The 22,704-nt window shown below is 37.9% G+C and overlaps 1 protein-coding gene across 1 annotated transcript in view; it reads left to right on the top strand.

Annotated features, from left to right (window-relative positions):
• Positions 1 to 465: 465 nt before the first annotated feature.
• Positions 466 to 22,704, top strand: part of BET1 (Bet1 golgi vesicular membrane trafficking protein) — a 42,750-nt gene continuing 20,511 nt past the window's right edge. The window contains exons 1-3 of the mRNA XM_060156090.1: positions 466 to 637; positions 5,183 to 5,307; positions 8,943 to 8,999. Of these exons, the coding sequence (XP_060012073.1) occupies positions 619 to 637; positions 5,183 to 5,307; positions 8,943 to 8,999 (201 nt within the window). The 5' untranslated portion in view covers positions 466 to 618. The remainder of the gene's footprint in view (positions 638 to 5,182; positions 5,308 to 8,942; positions 9,000 to 22,704) is intronic.

Here is a 22,704-nt window from a genome sequence, read left to right as displayed (position 1 = left end):
CCTGGTTTTCCCTACACCACTGGTGACCCGGCACCGATGGGCTACACTCTTCCTTCCCGTCTCTGGGTCTCAGATTACTTATGTGTGAGATCAGAAACTTGGATAAAGTTTTCTTTGACTTTACCTGAACTAAATCGAGGTGAGAGGAAGGGAAAGGCGGCACCTGGAAAGAGAAGTCAACCATCCTCTCATGGTCTGGGAGGGACAGATGTATAGCGTTAAACTCGGGGGCCGACAGCTGAGAGAAAGAGCCAGGCCGCAGCTGAGATCCATGGTCCCAGGCTCGCAGTCAGAACCGGGGCAGCGCGCGTCCCTTTTCCGGAAGCCCCGCCCGCTCCTCCAGCCTGGTTCACCCCCACGCCCCTACCACACTCCCGGCCTCGGCGGCGAACTACATTTCCCAGAATGTAGTTCGGTCATGCGGCCGCCTCGCTGGGCGCCGAGAAGCGCCTTGGGTGACGCCATCAGCCAGCGCCACGTTTAGACTACTCTGATGTCGTGGCGCTTTACGGGAAGAAGTTGCTCTTTCGCCGGGCCCCGGTACTGAGGACGCAGTCCGGGTGACCCCTGGCGTCTTCCCACCCCTCCGCCCGCCTTTTCCCCCGCTCCTCTGGCAGGATGAGGCGTGCAGGCCTGGGTAAGAAGAGGACTGAGATTCTAAGTTCGGGGGCCCTAGAACTGGCCGTGCTGGGCGCGGGGACGCGGAAGGAAATCGGATCTGTTTCATGTCTCTGGAATCTGAACCAGAGAGCAGGGTGTATAGAGGGGTCTTTGAAGGCGATACCAAGTGGAAACACACCATTTGTCCGAGATCCTGGGGCGTTCCTTAAGTTTAGTTCAGTCCCAGGTGTGGATGGTAGGTTTACAGAGAGTAGTGGAGGACTGGAGGTGAGGAATGTACGGGTGCCAACTCAGTGATGAGTCTTTTAGTGTTATTGGTGGTCTGAGCGTGATTATGGAAATTGCTGTCTTCGGTTTCTTTTTATTGGACCTGATGTTAGTTTCTTCAGAAGCGAAGTTTGAAGAGTGTTGCATGCAGAGCACACTAATAATAATCATATTAGCCTGGTTACAGTGAGTTACAAAGGTAAACGTACGTATCATTACTGTTAAAGGCCGTTTTACCCAGAACAGTTCTTATCTGAGCCTTGTTCCACTGGTAAGACGGTAGAATGTAGTAATTCTTGGTGACTTAGCATTTGTTCTTGACCTTTTAGCTTAGGAAGCAGGTTCACCAAGCAGCAGGAACAAATTAGGCACAAGGACTTATAATGGGCTATTATAACACAGAGCCATTAAAACAGCATTTTCTGGTTCTGAAACTATTAAGAGATAATTGGGAAAAAGAAAACACCTGCCAAATCAGTGTACAATATACCTGAGAAAATATATGAAATATTGAAAAAAGATAATGTTACCTTTTTCAGTTCTTGTAAGATGGAAAAAGAAAAAAAAGTTTTCAAGTGTCAGGTATTTAAAGTTAGTGAAAGTTGCTAGTAACTCTAGGCATGTACATTCATTAGTAAATTGTAGTATGAGAAACAGCTTTTGAAAAATGTAGTTTTTGTGAATACTTGGATCATAGAAGGAAAGTTGGCCAAATAAATTGTAGAGAAAAAATATAACTCATTTTGAACAAGGTTAATTTTATATACCTAAATGTTTTTCCTTTTTATCATTACTAATGACAGCAAACATGTATTGTGTACTTGAGTAAGCTCTAGGTATACAGTCGTTTATAGCTCTGCTTGTGTTCCCCAAAGCTTCCAATCTAGTTGAGGAGTAGAAATATGTACAAAGATAAATTATAGTACAAGGCGGTAGCTATACAACCAAATACCAAATAAGTTCTACAGGTAGTGAATGTCTCGGGGATTTCACAGATAGAGCACTTGGTACTTTGTGGAGACATAGGAACTTGAACTAAAGCTTAAATAATGAAGTGTAGGAGAGGTAATTTCCAGTTGGAAGGATGACCCTTTCCCCCCAGAAATAGTTGTAGGGCTGGAATCTAGAATTATGAATGATGTGTTTTAAAGGATTATGATTAAGCCAATTTGGTTGAAGTAGGAGACATAGAACCAGAACCAACCACATTGTGTAGACCTTTGAGTGCTAGGCCAAGGAATTTGGATCTCATTGGTAGGTCTTTTGGCCCCTTTGAATGTTTTTGTGCAGCAGTGAGCCATGATAAATTGCAGGAAAGGGACTAGAGAAATGATGGTTCTGAGCCCTGACTGTACATTAGAATCACCTGGAGAGCTTTTAGGGCTTTGATACCCGGACCCTAGCCCAGACTAATGAAATTACAATCTCTAGACTAGAGTGGTTTTTTGTTTGTTTGTTTTTTGTTTTTAAGCTCCCCTGTAGTTGAGAGGAGGAAAGGTGATGTATCAATTGCTGTAATTTACATTGGTGTGATGTGACATGATGTGACAAGAGCTTTTTTTTTTTTTTTTTTAAAGGATCAGTCTGTATTGACCTGGAACTTTAAACCTGGGATTGTGAATCAGTAGATATTCATGTGGAGAAGCTTCCACACTTCACATGTCCCTCTCGGTGATTTGGTTCAGTTATTGATAGAAACTATCCAAAAGTAGCATTTGTCTAATGGACAAAGTCTGAGGATCATCTTTGGCACCCATTAGCTTTCCTACAACTTTTTATAGCAGTTAAGTCACACAAAGAATAACAACTCCTGGGCTTCCCTGGTGGCGCAGTGGTTGGGAGTCCGCCTGCCGATGCAGGGGACGTGGGTTCGTGCCCCGGTCCGGGAAGATCCCACATGCCGCGGAGCGGCTGGGCCCTGTGAGCCATGGCCGCTGGGCCTGGGCGTCCGGAGCCTGTGCTCTGTGGCGGGAGAGCCCACAGCAGTGAGAGGCCCGCGTACCGCAAAAAAAAAAAAAAAGAATAACAACTCCTAACATTTTATTTATTTATTAATTAATATTGGTAGTGAATGATGGTGTGAGGGAAGATTAACTCTTTAATAGAAGAAATGTGCCTTGAAATACTTCTGAGAATTTCACTTTTAATAAATGGGACAGTATTGAAGAACTCTAAAAACAAAATTAAGATAGGGAAAAATAACAATAAAGAAAGTGAGACAAATAGCCATTAATTTAGAAATGAATTCCTTGGTTGTCAAGTGGTTAAATTCATCCAGTCAGTAATGACTTATTGGACAAACGTTATATATCTAGGACCTTAGTCACATAAAATATGAAGACATTTTTCTTTTCTGTAAGGATTTTGGTCCTTATTAGAGTTTGTACAGAGTATCATTGATGAATAGGGTGAGAATGCATTGTTTAAATGATGATTTTAATCACTGAGTGGAGGAAAATATTATGTCTAGTGACCTGAGTCCTTAACTTTTATAATGGCACACTTAGCTTTGTGGATAGTGTGTCAGCAGTTGAGGGAAAATTTGGGGAAAGCGACTTCTTCTCCTCAGGAACATACTCGTTTAGCATTTTGTTGTGGTTTTTGTGGTGGTGGAGATTGTGTGTCTGCTGCGTGTAAAGTACTTATTAGGTACAGGGGATATAGAAGAAGGTTGAGACACTGCCTCACTGCCTCTGTCCTCAAAGAAGCCTGTGACCCCACTGCTGACAAAGCCAGGCACATTCAAAGTTGAATAACAGTGAATTCAGATTCTGTTCATTAATTAGTTAATTTACAAGTATTTACTGGGTGTGCCTTACTGTGTGTGTATATTTGTGGGGGGATCTATAGCCACGAGCAGAACAAATTTACTTTCTGCCCTTGAAGTGCAGTCTAGAGTGTGATATTAGTGTTACATATAGTCAGAGCTGTAAGAATTCAAAGGAGAGAGTTTTGCTCTTTAGAGAAAGTGAGATTTGGCTGTGCCTTGAAAGAGCTTTCTATTCACACTTTGACCTTTCTTCAACAACCAGTGCTGCCTGCTACTTCCAGCCCTTCCATATATTACTGTCACTGCCACTCCATCCACTCTTTGAGTTTATGGAGACCTTTAGTTTCTGTATCATCCCTTTCCTCCATATTCTCAGGCCTCTGTTAACACTACTTCAGTCCTTGTCCAGTTGAATCCCCATAATCCATATATTCACCCAGTCTTTTTGCAAGGAATCTCATCCTCTTGGGGCTCTGTTCTTCAGCAGCCCCAACACTGTAAACCTCCAACTCTTGATCAGTCCAACCATCCAGCGTTTCATGGGCTAACTTAGGCTGATGAGTTCTTCTGGAGAAAAATCACACTACAATATATTGCCTCAGGCAGGATTGCTTTATCCCTGTAGTAATCCTGTATAACCCTAGTCACTTTCCTCCATTATCCTCTTTACTGTTTATTCCCCCAAATGATCACCATTCTTCAAAGACAGGCTTTTCTCTTTTTTACTGAGAAAATTGTCAATAGTTTAAAAAAAAAATGCGGTTAGATAACACTGTCAGCTATGCTTTCCTCTCTCAATCCTCCAACATGTTAGTATATGTATTCACTGTTCAAGGCTCACTCTACCTGTTTGATTGCCTGATGAATATCAAATACTATATTAGGCAGTGGCTGGGACTACAGTCCTGTATCCCAATGCTATTCCCTAGAAGATGAGCTCCAAAAAGTGGCACCTAGAAAGAACAATGAATCTGATACATGGAGTTTCTCAAGTATTTGTTGAAGAATGAATGAGTCCCTCTCTTAAATCTCAGCTAATATTCTCCAAGTTATTCCAGCTCTTTTCTATTTAAAAGAAAGAGATGCTAGTAAAGGACCCTCCCTCTGCCATGAACTTCATCTTGCTGTATTATTCTCTTTCTGCCTTTCTCTTCATAGCCAAGCTTCTTCCATAGGTAGTTGATGTTATGATACTTTTAGATTTTTTTTTTAAACTGTGTAGTTCTAGGGAGCAGGAAATGTGTCCAGAATCTCCTTATATATCAGTGCCTATTTTAGTGTCTTGTGGGCAATCAATATGCAGTCAACAAATGTGTTTTGAACTGAATTCAGTATTCTTTGCTTAAGAGAGGGTATTAGAATTGTTCTAATCTCTATTTGGTTATTAATTTTTAAAGTTCATTTGGAGTGTGAATAATAGACATACGTGGTCTGCAACGCCCTCCAGGGGTCTTTTTCGGTTCTTTCTTGTCAAGGTTTCAAAAGTTTTTGCTGCAACTCTGCTTGTGACTCTAATCCTTGCAGGTGAAGGAGTACCTCCTGGCAACTATGGGAACTATGGCTATCCTAATAGTGGGTATAGTGCCTGTGAAGAAGAAAATGAGAGACTAACGGAAAGTCTGAGAAACAAAGTAACTGCTATAAAATCTGTAAGTATAAAGCACATATTATATACTTTTTAATTTGTGTATTTATATATACATGTATATTTTATACTTATAAAATATATACTTTTATTGGTATCATACTAAGGAATTCAGTTACAAAATAGTGTAGTTTGGTGATATGAGCTTTTTTTCCCCAAATTTAACAATTCAGAGATAATAAAGCACCTATGAAACTAGATAGCCCAAATCACCTAACTACTTTCTACAACTGTCATTCACGCCAGGGAAAGAAATTTCCAGGAGAAAAAAACTTTCTTCTAACAAGCCTAAATTATCAATATTGGAATTTAAAAAAAAATCATTTCATTCTTAATTTCCTCTAAATGTTGTATTTTCTAAATTATTCACATTATACAAAATTGCTTAGTTCATAGATCAACTACTTTTGATTTAATATGACCTTGAAAACCATACTCATTTCAAAATATAACAGTCTCCAGGCTTTTACAATTCTACTTTCCAAAGGCTAATGAAATAGCAATTAAGTTTTAGCAACATGACTCAAAATTTAGACATGATTTAAGTACAAGTTTAGAAAATGTGGCCAATCAAAACATATGGTATATTTGTTTTGTTCTTAACTTCAGAATTTTTTTTTTGTAGTTAAATCTAAAATACTGTATGTTGTCTGTACTAATGTCTCAGAGCAATCCACCTTCCACCCCCAAGCAGCTCATCTTCTGACTTTTCTTCTTCTAGTCTCAAAAGCTACAAATCTGTCTTTCATGTTTCTGCCTTTGTACCTCACGTCAGTCACCAAGTCCTGTGCTTTTTTTTCTACTGTTCCTATTTCCACCTTTCTCTTTCTAATACTATCCCCCGGTTTTCTTAGGTGAACTGTTGGGAAAGTCTTTTAACCTATCTGTTCCTAATTTTTCCCATGTTTTGGTCTGAGCTACACCCTGTCACCAGTCATCTTTTTAGAGTATTTTTTAATTTGCATCCTCGCTCCCAGAAGTCTTCAGTGGCCTCCCATGATGTAAGAAATGAAGTTCACACTCTATAGTTCCATCAAATAGGTTCTGCAAATATTGTCCACAGCTTTTCAGACCTTACCACCTGTACCTCCAGAATGTATACATGCTTTCTGCCAGACAAATTCAAGTACTCCTTGTGTCCTACGCATGCTGTCATTCTCCCACTCCTGTATCTTTGGGCATGCTATCACTTTGCCTTAGACTGCCTCTCCCTCCTGACATTGGCTGAAGTCTTGCCCTTCTGAAAGGCTCCACCTCATTGCATCTTCTCTCCTCCAGGCCATTCCTGATCACCACATAAAAGTAACCTTTTCCTTATGAACATAAGACCATTTGTACCGTTTCTGTAGCACTTATTGCATAATGATCTGCATTGGAATTATTTGTATGTAAAAGAAATTTACCAGAAATAGGGTTTTCTATTGTACTTAGTTTTATATTCTACATAGCACTTACCATAATTCCTTATAGTGGTATTGACTTAATATATATTAAATAAAGGATTACCAGAAGATGGTTTTAACAGTGTATGTGATTGATTCCGCATTAAAATAAACATACAGTACACTTACAGAGCATTCACTGGAAGCTTATGCTGCCAAAACCTAACTGCTATCTGATTAGTCTTTGGAAAATAGAATTATATTCAGCCTGGAGACTGTTACATTCTGAAATGAGTATTGTTTTCAAGGTCATATTAAATCAAAAGGAGTTGATCTATAAACTAAGCAATATTGTATAATGTTAATAATTTAAAAAATACAACATTCAGGCCATCATCAAAAACATCTAGAAACAATAAACGCTGGAGAGGGTGTGGAGAAAAGGGAACACTCTTGCACTGCTGGTGGCAATGTGAATTGGTACAGCCACTATGGAGAACAGTCTGGAGGTTCCTTAACAAACTACAAATAGAACTACCATATGACCCAGCAGTCCCACTACTGGGCATATATCCTGAGAAAACCATAATTCAAAAAGAGTCATGTACCAAAATGTTCATTGCAGCTCTATTTACAATAGCCCGGAGATGGAAACAACCTAAGTGTCCATCATCGGATGAATGGATAAAGAAGATGTGGCACATATATACAATAGAATATTACTCAGCCATAAAAAGAAACGAAATTGAGCTATTTGTAATGAGGTGGATAGACCTAGAGTCTGTCATACAGAGTGAAGTAAGTCAGAAAGAGAAAGACAAATACTGTATGCTAACATATATATATGGAATTTAAGAAAAAAGAAAATGTCGTGAAGAACCTAGGGGTAAGACAGGAATAAAGACACAGACCTACTAGAGAATGGACTTGAGGATATGGGGAGGGGGAAGGGTAAGCTGTGACAAAGCGAGAGAGAGGCATGGACATATATACACTACCAAACGTAAAATAGATAGCTAGTGGGAAGCAGCCGCATTGCACAGGGAGATCAGCTCGGTGCTCTGTAACCGCCTGGAGGGTGGGAGGGAGGGAGACGCAAGAGGGAAGAGATTTGGGAACATATGTATATGTATAACTGATTCACTTTGTTATAAAGCAGAAACAAAGACACCATTGTAAAGCAATTATACTCCAATAAAGATGTAAACAAATAAAAAAAATAAAAAATACAACATTCAGAGGAAATTAAGAATTCAATTTTTTTTTTAATTCCAATATTGATAATTTAGGCTTCTTGTTAGAAGAAATCTTTTTTCTCCTGTAAATTTCTTCCCCTGGCATGAATGACAGTTGTAGAAATAGGTGATTTGGGCTGTCTAGTTTCATAGGTGCTTTATTATCTCTGTATTGTTAAATTTGGGGAAAAAGCTCACATTCTGATCTATAGAATTCTAGCATGGTTTTGCATCACTATTACCCCAGATGCTTTCCACACAAAATAAGTTGAGAACAATATTTTACAGTGGTTTGCCAAGATTTTTAGTAGTTTCCAAGATTTAGTAGTAGTGTGTTTATTCACATATCTTAGAAATGAAGCCTTTGATGAATTTGTTGTATAAAGTATTAGATAGGTTTTGGTTTGAATAGCAGCTGTACTCACTTATGGTATTTCATTTAGACTCAGCCTCTTTTGTGCATAGCTTCAGGATGTGGGTAACACTAACTTTTGAGGGTTTTTTTCCAATTTATTATCATATTTTAAAGAAAAACACCTTTAGAATCTAAAGAAATAATTAGTTTAGATGTTTATTCAAAGTAATGCTACATTCATTAGGAAAATATTGCTTATATCTGGATTTGAATTGATAATATGGGAACTTGTATACATTTTTAAAAGGTAAATGAAGAAATATACAAACAAATGCGATTGTGTAAACAGTATAGAGAAAAAAGAATGCAAGGATAAGAGAACCGGAGAGAAATATGTACCAAAATTAAAAGATGGAATTGAATATTAAGATGAAATCAAAATGAAGAACAGGGAGACAGTGTCCATAGTTGGGAAGGAATAGAAATTCTAAATTTATTTTTCATTAATTTCAGTGAGAAAAGTAACAAGAAGAGAGTATATTTTATATTTTTAGAATACAGTTTTATTTGAGAAACTGTTTATGTTTAGAATGTCATTATTGTTTTTACTTTATAACACTTAAAAACATTTATGTAAGTAATAATGTTTACTCTTTCTACTTTATAGCTTTCCATTGAAATAGGCCATGAAGTTAAACATCAAAATAAATTATTAGCTGAAATGGTAAGTGAATATGATTTTAACTTTAAGAAACTTGATCTGATATTCTCAAATCTGGTTTGGAATACCTCTAAGATTCGTTTTTGCCATAGTTTTACAATTTTCATCTTGCCTAACACATACAAGTAGGAGGAGGAGGTGGAAGCCAATTTATCTTTAATCCTGTGCTTAGAGACACTGTTAAAAACTCAGGACAAATGACTATTCTGAGTCTTCTTAAAGATCTCTGGATATAGACTGCCAAGTAATCAAAAGCACTTTATGTCCAACCAACAAAATGTCTTTTACTTGAGGTAAACCTATTTCTTTTGCTTGATCTTCTAAAGATCACTGTGAACAAGTCAATAAGATTTGACCATAGTAACATCCCCAAGCCTTTTATCTCTAGTCTAAACAAACTCAGTAATATATGCCTGTTTTTGTTAGAGGCTTTTTTCATTCTCCAGTGTTTATTTTGTATGTCAAATTACTCTGGGCCTTCCCTAGTTTCTTCAAATGCTTTTAAAATTGTACTGTTCAAAAATGAATACTGCACTGAAAGCAATCGCCTTGTGAAAGTTGTACGTTAGAATCACTTGCGGAACTTTGAAAATATTTATGCCTGGTCCTCACTCTAAATATACTGATTCAGAATTTTAGGGGAAGGGGCCTAGGTATATGTATTTTGAAAAAAGGATCCCAGGTGATTCTGATGCATAACCCCACTGAAGACTATAGATGTAAAGTTCTTGAACTGCATAGAGCCTGAATTGTGCAAAGGCTATCATTGTGCCAGGGCCTTACATCTCAGGATATTGAGATTTCTATGGAAATGCAGTGTTTTTAATCCATACCTAGTTCTCTCATCTTTTTTTATTCTTTTTTTTTAACATCTTTATTGGAGTATAATTGCTTTACAATGGTGTCTTAGTTTCTGCTTCACAACAAAATGAATCAGTTATATATATACATATGTTCCCATATCTCTTCCCTCTTGCGTCTCCCTCCCTCCCACCCTCCCTATCCCACCCCTCCAGGCGGTCACAGAGCACCCAGCTGATTTCCCTGTGCTATGCGGCTGCTTCCCACTAGCTATCTACCTTACGTTTGTTAGTGTATGTATGCCCATGCCTCTCTCTCGCTTTGTCACAGCTCACCCTTCCCCCTCTCCATATCCTCAAGTCCATTCCCTAGTAGGTCTGTGTCTTTATTCCTGTCTTACCCCTCGGTTCTTCATGACATTTTTTTTCTTAAATCCCATATATATGCGTTAGCATATGGTATTTGCCTTTCTCTTTCTGACTTACTTCACTCTGTATGACAGACTCTAGGTCCATCCATCTCATTACAAATAGCTCAATTTCGTTTCTTTTTATGGCTGAGTAATATTCCATTGTATATATGTGCCACATCTTCTTTATCCATTCATTCGATCATGGGCCCTTAGGTTGTTTCCATCTCCGGGGTAAATAGAGCTGCAATGAACATTTTGGTACATGACTCTTTTTGAATTTTGGTTTTCTCAGGGTATATGCCCAGTAGTGGGATTGCTGGGTCATATGGTAGTTCTGTTTGTAGTTTTTTAAGGAACCTCCATACTGTTCTCCATAGTGGCTGAACCAATTCACATTGCCACCGGCAGTGCAAGAGTGTTCTCTTTTCTCCACACCCTCTCCAGCATTTATTGTTTCTAGATTTTTTGATGATGGCCATTCTGACTGGTGTGAGATGATATCTGATTGTAGTTTTGATTTGCATTTCTCTAATGATTAATGATGTTGAGCATTCTTTCATGTCTTTGTTGGCAGTCTGTATATCTTCTTTGGAGAAATGTCTATTTAGGGCTTCTGCCCATTTTTGGATTGGGTTGTTTGTTTTCTTGTTATTGAGCTGCATGAGCTGCTTGTAACTTTTGGAAATTAATCCTTTGTCAGTTGCTTAATTTGCAAATATTTTCTCCCATTCTGAGGGTTGTCTTTTGGTCTTGTTTATGGTTTCCGTTGCTGTGCAAAAGCTTTGAAGTTTCATTAGGTCCCAGTTGTTTATTTTTGTTTTTATTTCCATTTCTCTAGGAGGTGGGTCAAAAAGGATCTTGCTGTGATTTATGTCATAGAGTGTTCTCCTTATGTTTTCCTCTAAGAGTTTCATAGTTTTTGGCCTTACATTTAGGTCTTTAATCCATTTTGAGCTTATTTTTGTGTATGGTGTTAGGGAGTGATCTAATCTGATACTTTTCCATGTACCTATCCCGTTTTCCCAGCACCATTTATTGAAGAGGCTGTCCTTTCTCCACTGTACATTCCTGCCTCCTTTATCAAAGATAAGGTGACCATATGTGCGTGGTTTTATCTCTGGGCTTTCTATCCTGTTCCATTGATCTATCTTTCTGTTTCTGTGCCAGTACCATACTGTCTTGATTACTGTAGCTTTGTAGTATAGTCTGAAGTCAGGGTGCCTGATTCCTCCAGCTCCGTTTTTCGTTCTTAAGATTGCTTTGGCTATTCGGGGTCTTTTGTGTTTCCATACAAATTGTGAAATTTTTTGTTCTAGTTCTGTGAAAAATGCCAGTGGTAGTTTGATAGGGATTCCATTGAATCTATAGATTGCTTTGGGTAGTAGAGTCAGTTTCACAATGTTGATTCTTCCAAATCCAAGAACATGGTATATCTCTCCATCTATTTGTATCATCTTTAATTTTTTCATCAGTGTCTTATAATTTTCTGCATATAGGTCTTTTGTCTCCTTAGGTAGGTTTATTCCTAGATATTTTATTCTTTTTGTTGCAATGGTAAATGGGAGTTTTTTCTTGATTTCACTTTCAGATTTTTCATCATTAGTGTATAGGAATACAAGAGAGTTCTGTGCATTAATTTTGTATCCTGCAACTTTACCAATTCGTTGATTATCTCTGGTAGTTTTCTGGTAGCATCTTTAGGATTCTCTATGTATAGGATCATGTCATCTGCAAACAGTGACAGCTTTACTTCTTCTTTTCCGATTTGGATTCCTTTTATTTCCTTTTCTCCTCTGATTGCTGTGGCTAAAACTTCCAAAACTATGTTGAATAAGAGTGGTGAGAGTGGGCAACCTTGTCTTGTTCCTGATCTTAGTGGAAATGCTTTCAGTTTTTCACCATTGAGGATGATGTTGGCTGTGGGCTTGTCATATATGGCCTTTATTATGTTGAGGAAAGTTCCCTCTATGCCTACTTTCTGCAAGCTTTTTATCATAAATGGGTGTTGAATTTTGTCAAAAGCTTTCTCTGCATCTATTGAGACGATCATATCGTTTTTCTCCTTCAGTTTGTTAATATGGTGTATTTCACTGATAGATTTGCGTATATTGAAGAATCCTTGCATTCCCGGAATAAACCCCACTTGATCATGGTGTATGATCCTCTTAATGTGCTGTTGGATACTGTTTGCTAGTATTTTGTTGAGGATATTTGCAGCTATGTACATCAGTGATATCGGCCTGTAGTTTTCTTTCTTTGTGACATCCTTGTCTGGATTTGGTATCAAGGTGATGGTGGCCTCGTAGAAGGAATTTGGGAGTGTTCCTCCCTCTGCTATATTTTGGAACAGTTTGAGAAGGATAGGTGTTAGCTCTTCACTAAATGTCTGCTAGAATTCGCCTGTGAAGCCATCTGGCCTGGGCTTTTGTTTGTTGGAAGATTTTTAATCACAGTTTCAATTTCAGTGCTTGTGATTGGTCTGTTCATATTTTCTATTTCTTCCTGATTCAGTCTTGGCAGGTTGTGCCTTTCTAAGAATTTGTCCATTTCTTCCAGGTTGTCCATTTTATCGGCATAGAGTTGCTTGTAGTAATCTCTCATGCTCTTTTGTATTTCTGCAGTGTCAGTTGCTACTTCTCCTTTTTCATTTCTAATTCTATTGATTTGAGTCTTCTCCGTCTTTTTCTTGATGAGTCTGGCTAATGGTTTATCAATTTTGTTTATCTCCTTGAAGAACCACCTTTTAGTTTTATTGATCTTTGCTATCATTTCCTTCATTTCTTTTTCATTTATTTCTGATCTGATTTTTATGATTTCTTTCCTTCTGCTAATTTTGGGGTTTTTTTGTTCTTCTTTCTCTGATTGCTTTAGGTGCAAGGTTAGGTTGTTCATTCGAGATGTTTCCTGTTTCCTAAGGTAGGATTGTATAGCTATAAACTTCCCTCTTAGAACTGCTTTTGCTGCATCCCATAGATTTTGGGTCATCGTGTCTCCATTGTCATTTGTTTCTAGGTATTTTTTACTTCCTCTTTGATTTCTTCACTGATCACTTCGTTATTAAGTTGTGTATTGTTTAGCCTCCATGTGTTTGTATTGTTTACAGATCTTTTCCTGTAATTGATACTGGTCGCATGACTTTGTGGTCGGAAAAGATACTTGATACAATTTCAGTTTTCTTAAATTTACCAAGGCTTGATTTGTGACCCAAGATATGATCTATCCTGGGGAATGTTCCATGAGCACTAGAGAAAAATGTGTATTCTGTTGTTTTTGGATGGAATGTCCTATAACTATCAATTAAGTCCATCTTGTTTAATGTATCATTTAAAGCTTGTGTTTCCTTTTTTATTTTCATTTTGGATAATCTGTCCTTTGGTGAAAGTGGGCTGTTAAAGTCCCCTACTATGAATGTGTTACTGTCGATTTCCCCTTTTATGGCTGTTAGTATTTGCCTTATATATTGAGGTGCTGCTATGTTGGGTGCATAAATATTTACAATTGTTGTATCTTCTTTTTGGATCGATCCCTTGATCGTTATGTAGTGTCCTTCTTTGTCTCTTCTAATAGTCTCTATTTTGATGTCTATTTTGTGTGATATGAGAATTGCTACTCCAGCTTTCTTTTGGTTTCCATTTGCATGGAATATCTTTTTCCATCCCCTTACTTTCTGTCTGTATGTTCTCTAGGTCTAAAGTGGGTCTCGTAAACAGCAAATATATGGGTCTTGTTTTGTATCCATTCAGCCAATCTGTGTCTTTTGGTGGGAGCATTTAGTCCATTTACATTTTTTTTCTTTTTTTAACCTGTTTATTGGGGTATAATTGCTTTACAATGGTGTGTTAACTTCTGCTTTATAACAAAATGAATCACTTCTACATATACATATGTTCCCATATCTCTTCCCTCTTGCGTCTTCCTCCCTCCCACCCTCCCTATCCCACCCCTCCAAGCGGTCACAAAGCACCGAGCTGATATCCCCGTGCTATGCGGCTGCTTCCCACTAGCTATCTACCTTACGTTTGTTAGTGTATGTATGCCCATGCCTCTCTCTCGCTTTGTCACAGCTCACCCTTCCCCCTCCCCATATCCTCAAGTCCGTTCTCCCGTAGGTCTGTGTCTTTATTCCTGTCTTACTCCTAGGTTCTTCATGACATTTTTTTTTTCTTAAGTTCCATATATATGTGTTAGCATACGGTATTTGTCTCTCTCTTTCTGACTTACTTCACTCTGTAGGACAGACTCTAGGTCTATCCACCTCATTACAAATAGCTCAGTTTCGTTTCTTTTTATGGCTGAGTAATATTCCATTGTATATATGTGCCTCATCTTCTTTATCCATTCATTCGATGATGGGCACTTAGGTTGTTTTCATCTCCAGGCTATTGTAAATAGAGCTGCAATGAACATTTTGGTACATGACTCTTTTTGAATTTCGGTTTTCTCAGGGTATATGCCCAGTAGTGGGATTGCTGGGTCATATGGTAGTTCTATTTGTAGCTTTTTAAGGAACCTCCATACTGTTCTCCATAGTGGCTGAACCAATTCACATTGCCACCAGCAGTGCAAGAGTGTTCCCTTTTCTCCACACCCTCTCCAGCATTTATTGTTTCTAGAATTTTTGATGATGCCCATTCTGACTGGTGTGAGATGATATCTCATTGTAGTTTTGATTTGCATTCTCTAATGATTAATGATGTTGAGCATTCTTTCATGTGTTTGTTGGCAGTCTGTATATCTTCTTTGGAGAAATGTCTATTTAGCGCTTCTGCCCATTTTTGGATTGGGTTGTTTGTTTTCTTGTTATTGAGCTGCATGAGCTGCTTGTAAATTTTAGAGATTAATCCTTTGTCGGTTGCTTCATTTGCAAATATTTTCTCCCATTCTGAGGGTTGTCTTTTGGTCTTGTTTATGGTTTCCTTTGCTGTGCAAAAGCTTTGAAGTTTCATTAGGTCCCATTTGTTTATTTTTGTTTTTATTTCCATTACTCTAGGAGGTGGGTCAGAAAGGATCTTGCTGTGATTTATGTCTTAGAGTGTCCTGCCTATGTTTTCCTCTAAGAGTTTCATAGTTTCTGGTCTTACATTTAGGTCTTTAATCCATTTTGAGCTTATTTTTGAGTATGGTGTTAGGCAGTGATCTAATCTCATACTTTTACATGTACCTGTCCAGTTTTCCCAGCACCACTTATTGAAGAGGCTGTCCTTTCTCCAGTGTACATTCCTGCCACCTTTATCAAAGATAAGGTGTCCATATGTGCATGGGTTTATCTCTGGGCTTTCTATCCTGTTCCATTGATCTATCTTTCTGTTTTTGTGCCAGTACCATACCGTCTTGATAACTGTAGCTTTGTACTATAGTCTGAAGTCAGGGAGCCTGATTCCTCCAGTTCCTTTTTTCGTTCTCAAGATTGCTTTGGCTATTCGGGGTCTTTTGTGTTTCCATACAAATTGTGAAATTTTTTGTTCTAGTTCTGTGAAAAATGCCAGTGGTAGTTTGATAGGGATTGCATTGAATCTATAGATTGCTTTGGGTAGTAGAGTCATTTTCACAATGTTGATTCTTCCAATCCAAGAACATGGTATATCTCTCCATCTATTTGTATCATCTTTAATTTCTTTCATCAGTGTCTTATAATTTTCTGCATACAGGTCTTTTGTCTCCTTAGGTAGGTTTATTCCTAGATATTTTATTCTTTTTGTTGCAATGGTAAATGGGAGTGTTTTCTTGATTTCACTTTCAGATTTTTCATCATTAGTATATAGAAATGCCAGAGATTTCTGTGCATTAATTTTGTATCCTGCTACTTTACCAAATTCATTGATTAGCACTAGTAGTTTTCTGGTAGCATCTTTAGGATTCTCTATGTATCGGATCATGTCATCTGCAAACAGTGACAGCTTTACTTCTTCTTTTCCGATTTGGATTCCTTTTATTTCCTTTTCTCCTCTGATTGCTGTGGCTAAAACTTCCAAAACTATGTTGAATAAGAGTGGTGAGAGTGGGCAACCTTGTCTTGTTCCTGATCTTAGTGGAAATGTTTTCAGTTTTTCACCATTGAGGATGATGTTGGCTGTGGGCTTGTCATATATGGCCTTTATTATGTTGAGGAAAGTTCCCTCTGTGCCTACTTTCTGCAAGCTTTTTATCATAAATGGGTGTTGAACTTTGTTAAAGCTTTCTCTGCATCTATTGAGATGATCATATGGTTTTTCTCCTTCAGTTTGTTAATATGGTTTATCTCACTGATAGATTTGCGTATATTGAAGAATCCTTGCATTCCCGGAATAAACCCCACTTGATCATGGTGTATGATCCTCTTAATGTGCTGTTGGATTCTGTTTGCTAGTATTTTGTTGAGGATTTTTGCATCTATGTACATCAGTGATATCGGCCTGTAGTTTTCTTTCTTTGTGACATCCTTGTCTGGTTTTGGTATCAAGGTGATGGTGGCCTCGTAGAAGGAATTTGGGAGTGTTCCTCCCTCTGCTATATTTTGGAACAGTTTGAGGTTAGGTGTTAGCTCTTCACTAAATGTTTGCTAGAATTTGCCTGTGAAGCCATCTGGTCCTGGGCTTTTCTTTGTTGGAAGATTTTTAATCACAGTTTCAATTTCAGTGCTTGTGATTGGTCTGTTCATATTTTCTATTTCTCCCTGATTCAGTCTTGGCAGGTTGTGCCTTTCTAAGAATTTGTCCATTTCTTCCAGGTTGTCCATTTTATCGGCATAGAGTTGCTTGTAGTAATCTCTCATGCTCTTTTGTATTTCTGCGGTGTCAGTTGCTACTTCTCCTTTTTCATTTCTAATTCTATTGATTTGAGTCTTCTCCGTCTTTTTCTTGATGAGTCTGGCTAATGGTTTATCAATTTTGTTTATCTTCTCGAAGAACCACATTTTAATTTTATTGATCTTTGCTATCGTTTCCTTCATTTCTTTTTCATTTATTTCTGATCTGATTTTTATGATTTCTTTCCTTCTGCTAATTTTGGGGTTTTTTTGTTCTTCTTTCTCTGATTGCTTTAGGTGCAAGGTTAGGTTGTTTATTCGAGATGTTTCCTGTTTCCTAAGGTAGGATTGTATAGCTATAAACTTCCCTCTTAGAACTGCTTTTGCTGCATCCCATAGATTTTGGGTCATCGTGTCTCCATTGTCATTTGTTTCTAGGTATTTTTTACTTCCTCTTTGATTTCTTCACTGATCACTTCGTTATTAAGTTGTGTATTGTTTAGCCTCCATGTGTTTGTATTGTTTACAGATCTTTTCCTGTAATTGATATCTGGTCTCATGGCTTTGTGGTCGGAAAAGATACTTGATACAATTTCAATTTTCTTAAATTTACCAAGGCTTGATTTGTGACCCAAGATATGATCTATCCTGGAGAATGTTCCATGAGCACTAGAGAAAAATGTGTATTCTGTTGTTTTTGGATGGAATGTCCGATAACTATCAATTAAGTCCATCTTGTTTAATGTATCATTTAAAGCTTGTGTTTCCTTATTTATTTTCATTTTGGATGATCTGTCCATTGGTGAAAGTGGTGTGTTAAAGTCCCCTACTATGAATGTGTTACTGATTTCCCCTTTTATGGCTGTTAGTATTTGCCTTATGTATTGAGGTGCTGCTATGTTGGGTGCATAAATATTTACAATTGTTGTATGTTCTTTTTGGATCGATCCCTTGATCGTTATGTAGTGTCCTTCTTTGTCTCTTCTAATAGTCTCTATTTTAAAGTCTATTTTGTGTGATATGAGAATTGCTACTCCAGCTTTCTTTTGGTTTCCATTTGCATGGAATATCTTTTTCCATCCCCTTACTTTCTGTCTGTATGTGTCTCTAGGTCTGAAGCGGGTCTCTTGTAGACAGCAAATATATGGGTCTTGTTTTGTATCCATTCAGCCAATCTGTGTCTTTTGGTGGGAGCATTTAGTCCATTTCCATTTTTTTAACATGTTTATTGGGGTATAATTGCTTTACAATGGTGTGTTAATTTCTGCTTTATAACAAAATGAATCACTTCTACATATACATGTTCCCATATCTCTTCCCTCTTGCGTCTTCCTCCCTCCCACCCTCCCTATCCCACCCCTCCAAGCGGTCACAAAGCACCGAGCTGATATGCCCGTACTATGCGGCTGCTTCCCACTAGCTATCTACCTGACGTTTCTTAGTGTATGTATGCCCATGCCTCTCTCTCGCTTTGTCACAGCTCACCCTTCCCCCTCCCTATATCCTCAAGTCCGTTCTGCAGTAGGTCTGTGTCTTTATTCCTGTCTTACCCCTAGGTTCTTCATGACATTTTTTTTTTCCTTAAGTTCCATATATATGTGTTAGCATACGGTATTTGTCTCTCTCTTTCTGACTTACTTCACTCTGTAGGACAGACTCTAGGTCTATCCACCTCATTACAAATAGCTCAGTTTCGTTTCTTTTTATGGCTGAGTAATATTCCATTGTATATATGTGCCACATCTTCTTTATCCATTCATTCGATGATGGGCACTTAGGTTGTTTTCATCTCCAGGCTATTGTAAATAGAGCTGCAATGAACATTTTGGTACATGACTCTTTTTGAATTATGGTTTTCTCAGGGTATATGCCCAGTAGTGGGATTGCTGGGTCATATGGTAGTTCTATTTGTAGTTTGTTAAGGAACCTCCATACTGTTCTCCATAGTGGCTGAACCAATTCACATTGCCACCAGCAGTGCAAGAGTGTTCCCTTTTCTCCACACCCTCTCCAGCATTTATTGTTTCTAGAATTTTTGATGATGCCCATTCTGACTGGTGTGAGATGATATCTCATTGTAGTTTTGAATATGCATTTCTCTAATGATTAATGATGTTGAGCATTCTTTCATGTGTTTGTTGGCAGTCTGTATATCTTCTTTGGAGAAATGTCTATTTAGGGCTTCTGCCCATTTTTGGATTGGGTTGTTTGTTTTTTTGTTATTGAGCTGCATGAGCTATTTGTAACTTTTGGAAATTAATCCTTTGTCAGTTGCTTAATTTGCAGATATTTTCTCCCATTCTGAGGGTTGTCTTTTGGTCTTGTTTATGGTTTCCTTTGCTGTGCAAAAGCTTTGAAGTTTCATTAGGTCCCAGTTGTTTATTTTTGTTTTTATTTCCATTTCTCTAGGAGGTGGGTCAAAAAGGATCTTGCGGTGATTTATGTCATAGAGTGTCCTGCCTATGTTTTCCTCTAAGAGTTTCATAGTTTTTGGCCTTACATTTAGGTCTTTAATCCATTTTGAGCTTATTTTTGAGTATGGTGTTAGGGAGTGATCTAATCTGATACTTTTCCATGTACCTATCCCGTTTTCCCAGCACCACTTATTGAAGAGGCTGTCCTTTCTCCAGTGTACATTCCTGCCACCTTTATCAAAGATAAGGTGACCATATGTGCGTGGCTTTATCTCTGGGCTTTCTATCCTGTCCCATTGATCTATCTTTCTGTTTCAGTGCCAGTACCATACTGTCTTGATTACTGTAGCTTTGTAGTATACCCTGATGTCAGGAAGCCTGATTCCTCCGGCTCCGTTTTTCGTTCTCAAGATTGCTTTGGCTATTCGCGGTCTTTTGTGTTTCCATACAAATTGCGAAATTTTTTGTTCTAGTTCTGTGAAAAATGCCAGTGGTAGTTTGATAGGGATTGCATTGAATCTATAGATTGCTTTGGGTAGTAGAGTCATTTTCACAATGTTGATTCTTCCAATCCAAGAACATGGTATATCTCTCCATCTATTTGTATCATCTTTAATTTCTTTCATCAGTGTCTTATAATTTTCTGCATACAGGTCTTTTGTCTCCTTAGGTAGGTTTATTCCTAGATATTTTATTCTTTTTGTTGCAATGGTAAATGGGAGTGTTTTCTTGATTTCACTTTCAGATTTTTCATCATTAGTATATAGAAATGCCAGAGATTTCTGTGCATTAATTTTGTATCCTGCTACTTTACCAAATTCATTGATTAGCACTAGTAGTTTTCTGGTAGCATCTTTAGGATTCTCTATGTATCGGATCATGTCATCTGCAAACAGTGACAGCTTTACTTCTTCTTTTCCGATTTGGATTCCTTTTATTTCCTTTTCTCCTCTGATTGCTGTGGCTAAAACTTCCAAAACTATGTTGAATAAGAGTGGTGAGAGTGGGCAACCTTGTCTTGTTCCTGATCTTAGTGGAAATGTTTTCAGTTTTTCACCATTGAGGATGATGTTGGCTGTGGGCTTGTCATATATGGCCTTTATTATGTTGAGGAAAGTTCCCTCTGTGCCTACTTTCTGCAAGCTTTTTATCATAAATGGGTGTTGAACTTTGTTAAAGCTTTCTCTGCATCTATTGAGATGATCATATGGTTTTTCTCCTTCAGTTTGTTAATATGGTTTATCTCACTGATAGATTTGCGTATATTGAAGAATCCTTGCATTCCCGGAATAAACCCCACTTGATCATGGTGTATGATCCTCTTAATGTGCTGTTGGATTCTGTTTGCTAGTATTTTGTTGAGGATTTTTGCATCTATGTACATCAGTGATATCGGCCTGTAGTTTTCTTTCTTTGTGACATCCTTGTCTGGTTTTGGTATCAAGGTGATGGTGGCCTCGTAGAAGGAATTTGGGAGTGTTCCTCCCTCTGCTATATTTTGGAACAGTTTGAGGTTAGGTGTTAGCTCTTCACTAAATGTTTGCTAGAATTTGCCTGTGAAGCCATCTGGTCCTGGGCTTTTCTTTGTTGGAAGATTTTTAATCACAGTTTCAATTTCAGTGCTTGTGATTGGTCTGTTCATATTTTCTATTTCTCCCTGATTCAGTCTTGGCAGGTTGTGCCTTTCTAAGAATTTGTCCATTTCTTCCAGGTTGTCCATTTTATCGGCATAGAGTTGCTTGTAGTAATCTCTCATGCTCTTTTGTATTTCTGCGGTGTCAGTTGCTACTTCTCCTTTTTCATTTCTAATTCTATTGATTTGAGTCTTCTCCGTCTTTTTCTTGATGAGTCTGGCTAATGGTTTATCAATTTTGTTTATCTTCTCGAAGAACCACATTTTAATTTTATTGATCTTTGCTATCGTTTCCTTCATTTCTTTTTCATTTATTTCTGATCTGATTTTTATGATTTCTTTCCTTCTGCTAATTTTGGGGTTTTTTTGTTCTTCTTTCTCTGATTGCTTTAGGTGCAAGGTTAGGTTGTTTATTCGAGATGTTTCCTGTTTCCTAAGGTAGGATTGTATAGCTATAAACTTCCCTCTTAGAACTGCTTTTGCTGCATCCCATAGATTTTGGGTCATCGTGTCTCCATTGTCATTTGTTTCTAGGTATTTTTTACTTCCTCTTTGATTTCTTCACTGATCACTTCGTTATTAAGTTGTGTATTGTTTAGCCTCCATGTGTTTGTATTGTTTACAGATCTTTTCCTGTAATTGATATCTGGTCTCATGGCTTTGTGGTCGGAAAAGATACTTGATACAATTTCAATTTTCTTAAATTTACCAAGGCTTGATTTGTGACCCAAGATATGATCTATCCTGGAGAATGTTCCATGAGCACTAGAGAAAAATGTGTATTCTGTTGTTTTTGGATGGAATGTCCGATAACTATCAATTAAGTCCATCTTGTTTAATGTATCATTTAAAGCTTGTGTTTCCTTATTTATTTTCATTTTGGATGATCTGTCCATTGGTGAAAGTGGTGTGTTAAAGTCCCCTACTATGAATGTGTTACTGATTTCCCCTTTTATGGCTGTTAGTATTTGCCTTATGTATTGAGGTGCTGCTATGTTGGGTGCATAAATATTTACAATTGTTGTATGTTCTTTTTGGATCGATCCCTTGATCGTTATGTAGTGTCCTTCTTTGTCTCTTCTAATAGTCTCTATTTTAAAGTCTATTTTGTGTGATATGAGAATTGCTACTCCAGCTTTCTTTTGGTTTCCATTTGCATGGAATATCTTTTTCCATCCCCTTACTTTCTGTCTGTATGTGTCTCTAGGTCTGAAGCGGGTCTCTTGTAGACAGCAAATATATGGGTCTTGTTTTGTATCCATTCAGCCAATCTGTGTCTTTTGGTGGGAGCATTTAGTCCATTTCCATTTTTTTAACATGTTTATTGGGGTATAATTGCTTTACAATGGTGTGTTAATTTCTGCTTTATAACAAAATGAATCACTTCTACATATACATGTTCCCATATCTCTTCCCTCTTGCGTCTTCCTCCCTCCCACCCTCCCTATCCCACCCCTCCAAGCGGTCACAAAGCACCGAGCTGATATGCCCGTACTATGCGGCTGCTTCCCACTAGCTATCTACCTGACGTTTCTTAGTGTATGTATGCCCATGCCTCTCTCTCGCTTTGTCACAGCTCACCCTTCCCCCTCCCCATATCCTCAAGTCCGTTCTGCAGTAGGTCTGTGTCTTTATTCCTGTCTTACCCCTAGGTTCTTCATGACATTTTTTTTTTCCTTAAGTTCCATATATATGTGTTAGCATACGGTATTTGTCTCTCTCTT

The sequence above is a fragment of the Lagenorhynchus albirostris genome, chromosome 8 (assembly GCF_949774975.1).
Source record: "Lagenorhynchus albirostris chromosome 8, mLagAlb1.1, whole genome shotgun sequence".
Classification (NCBI taxonomy): domain Eukaryota; kingdom Metazoa; phylum Chordata; class Mammalia; order Artiodactyla; family Delphinidae; genus Lagenorhynchus; species Lagenorhynchus albirostris.
Note: the sequence above shows the minus strand (reverse complement) of the source record. Positions and strands in the feature narration are given on the sequence as shown.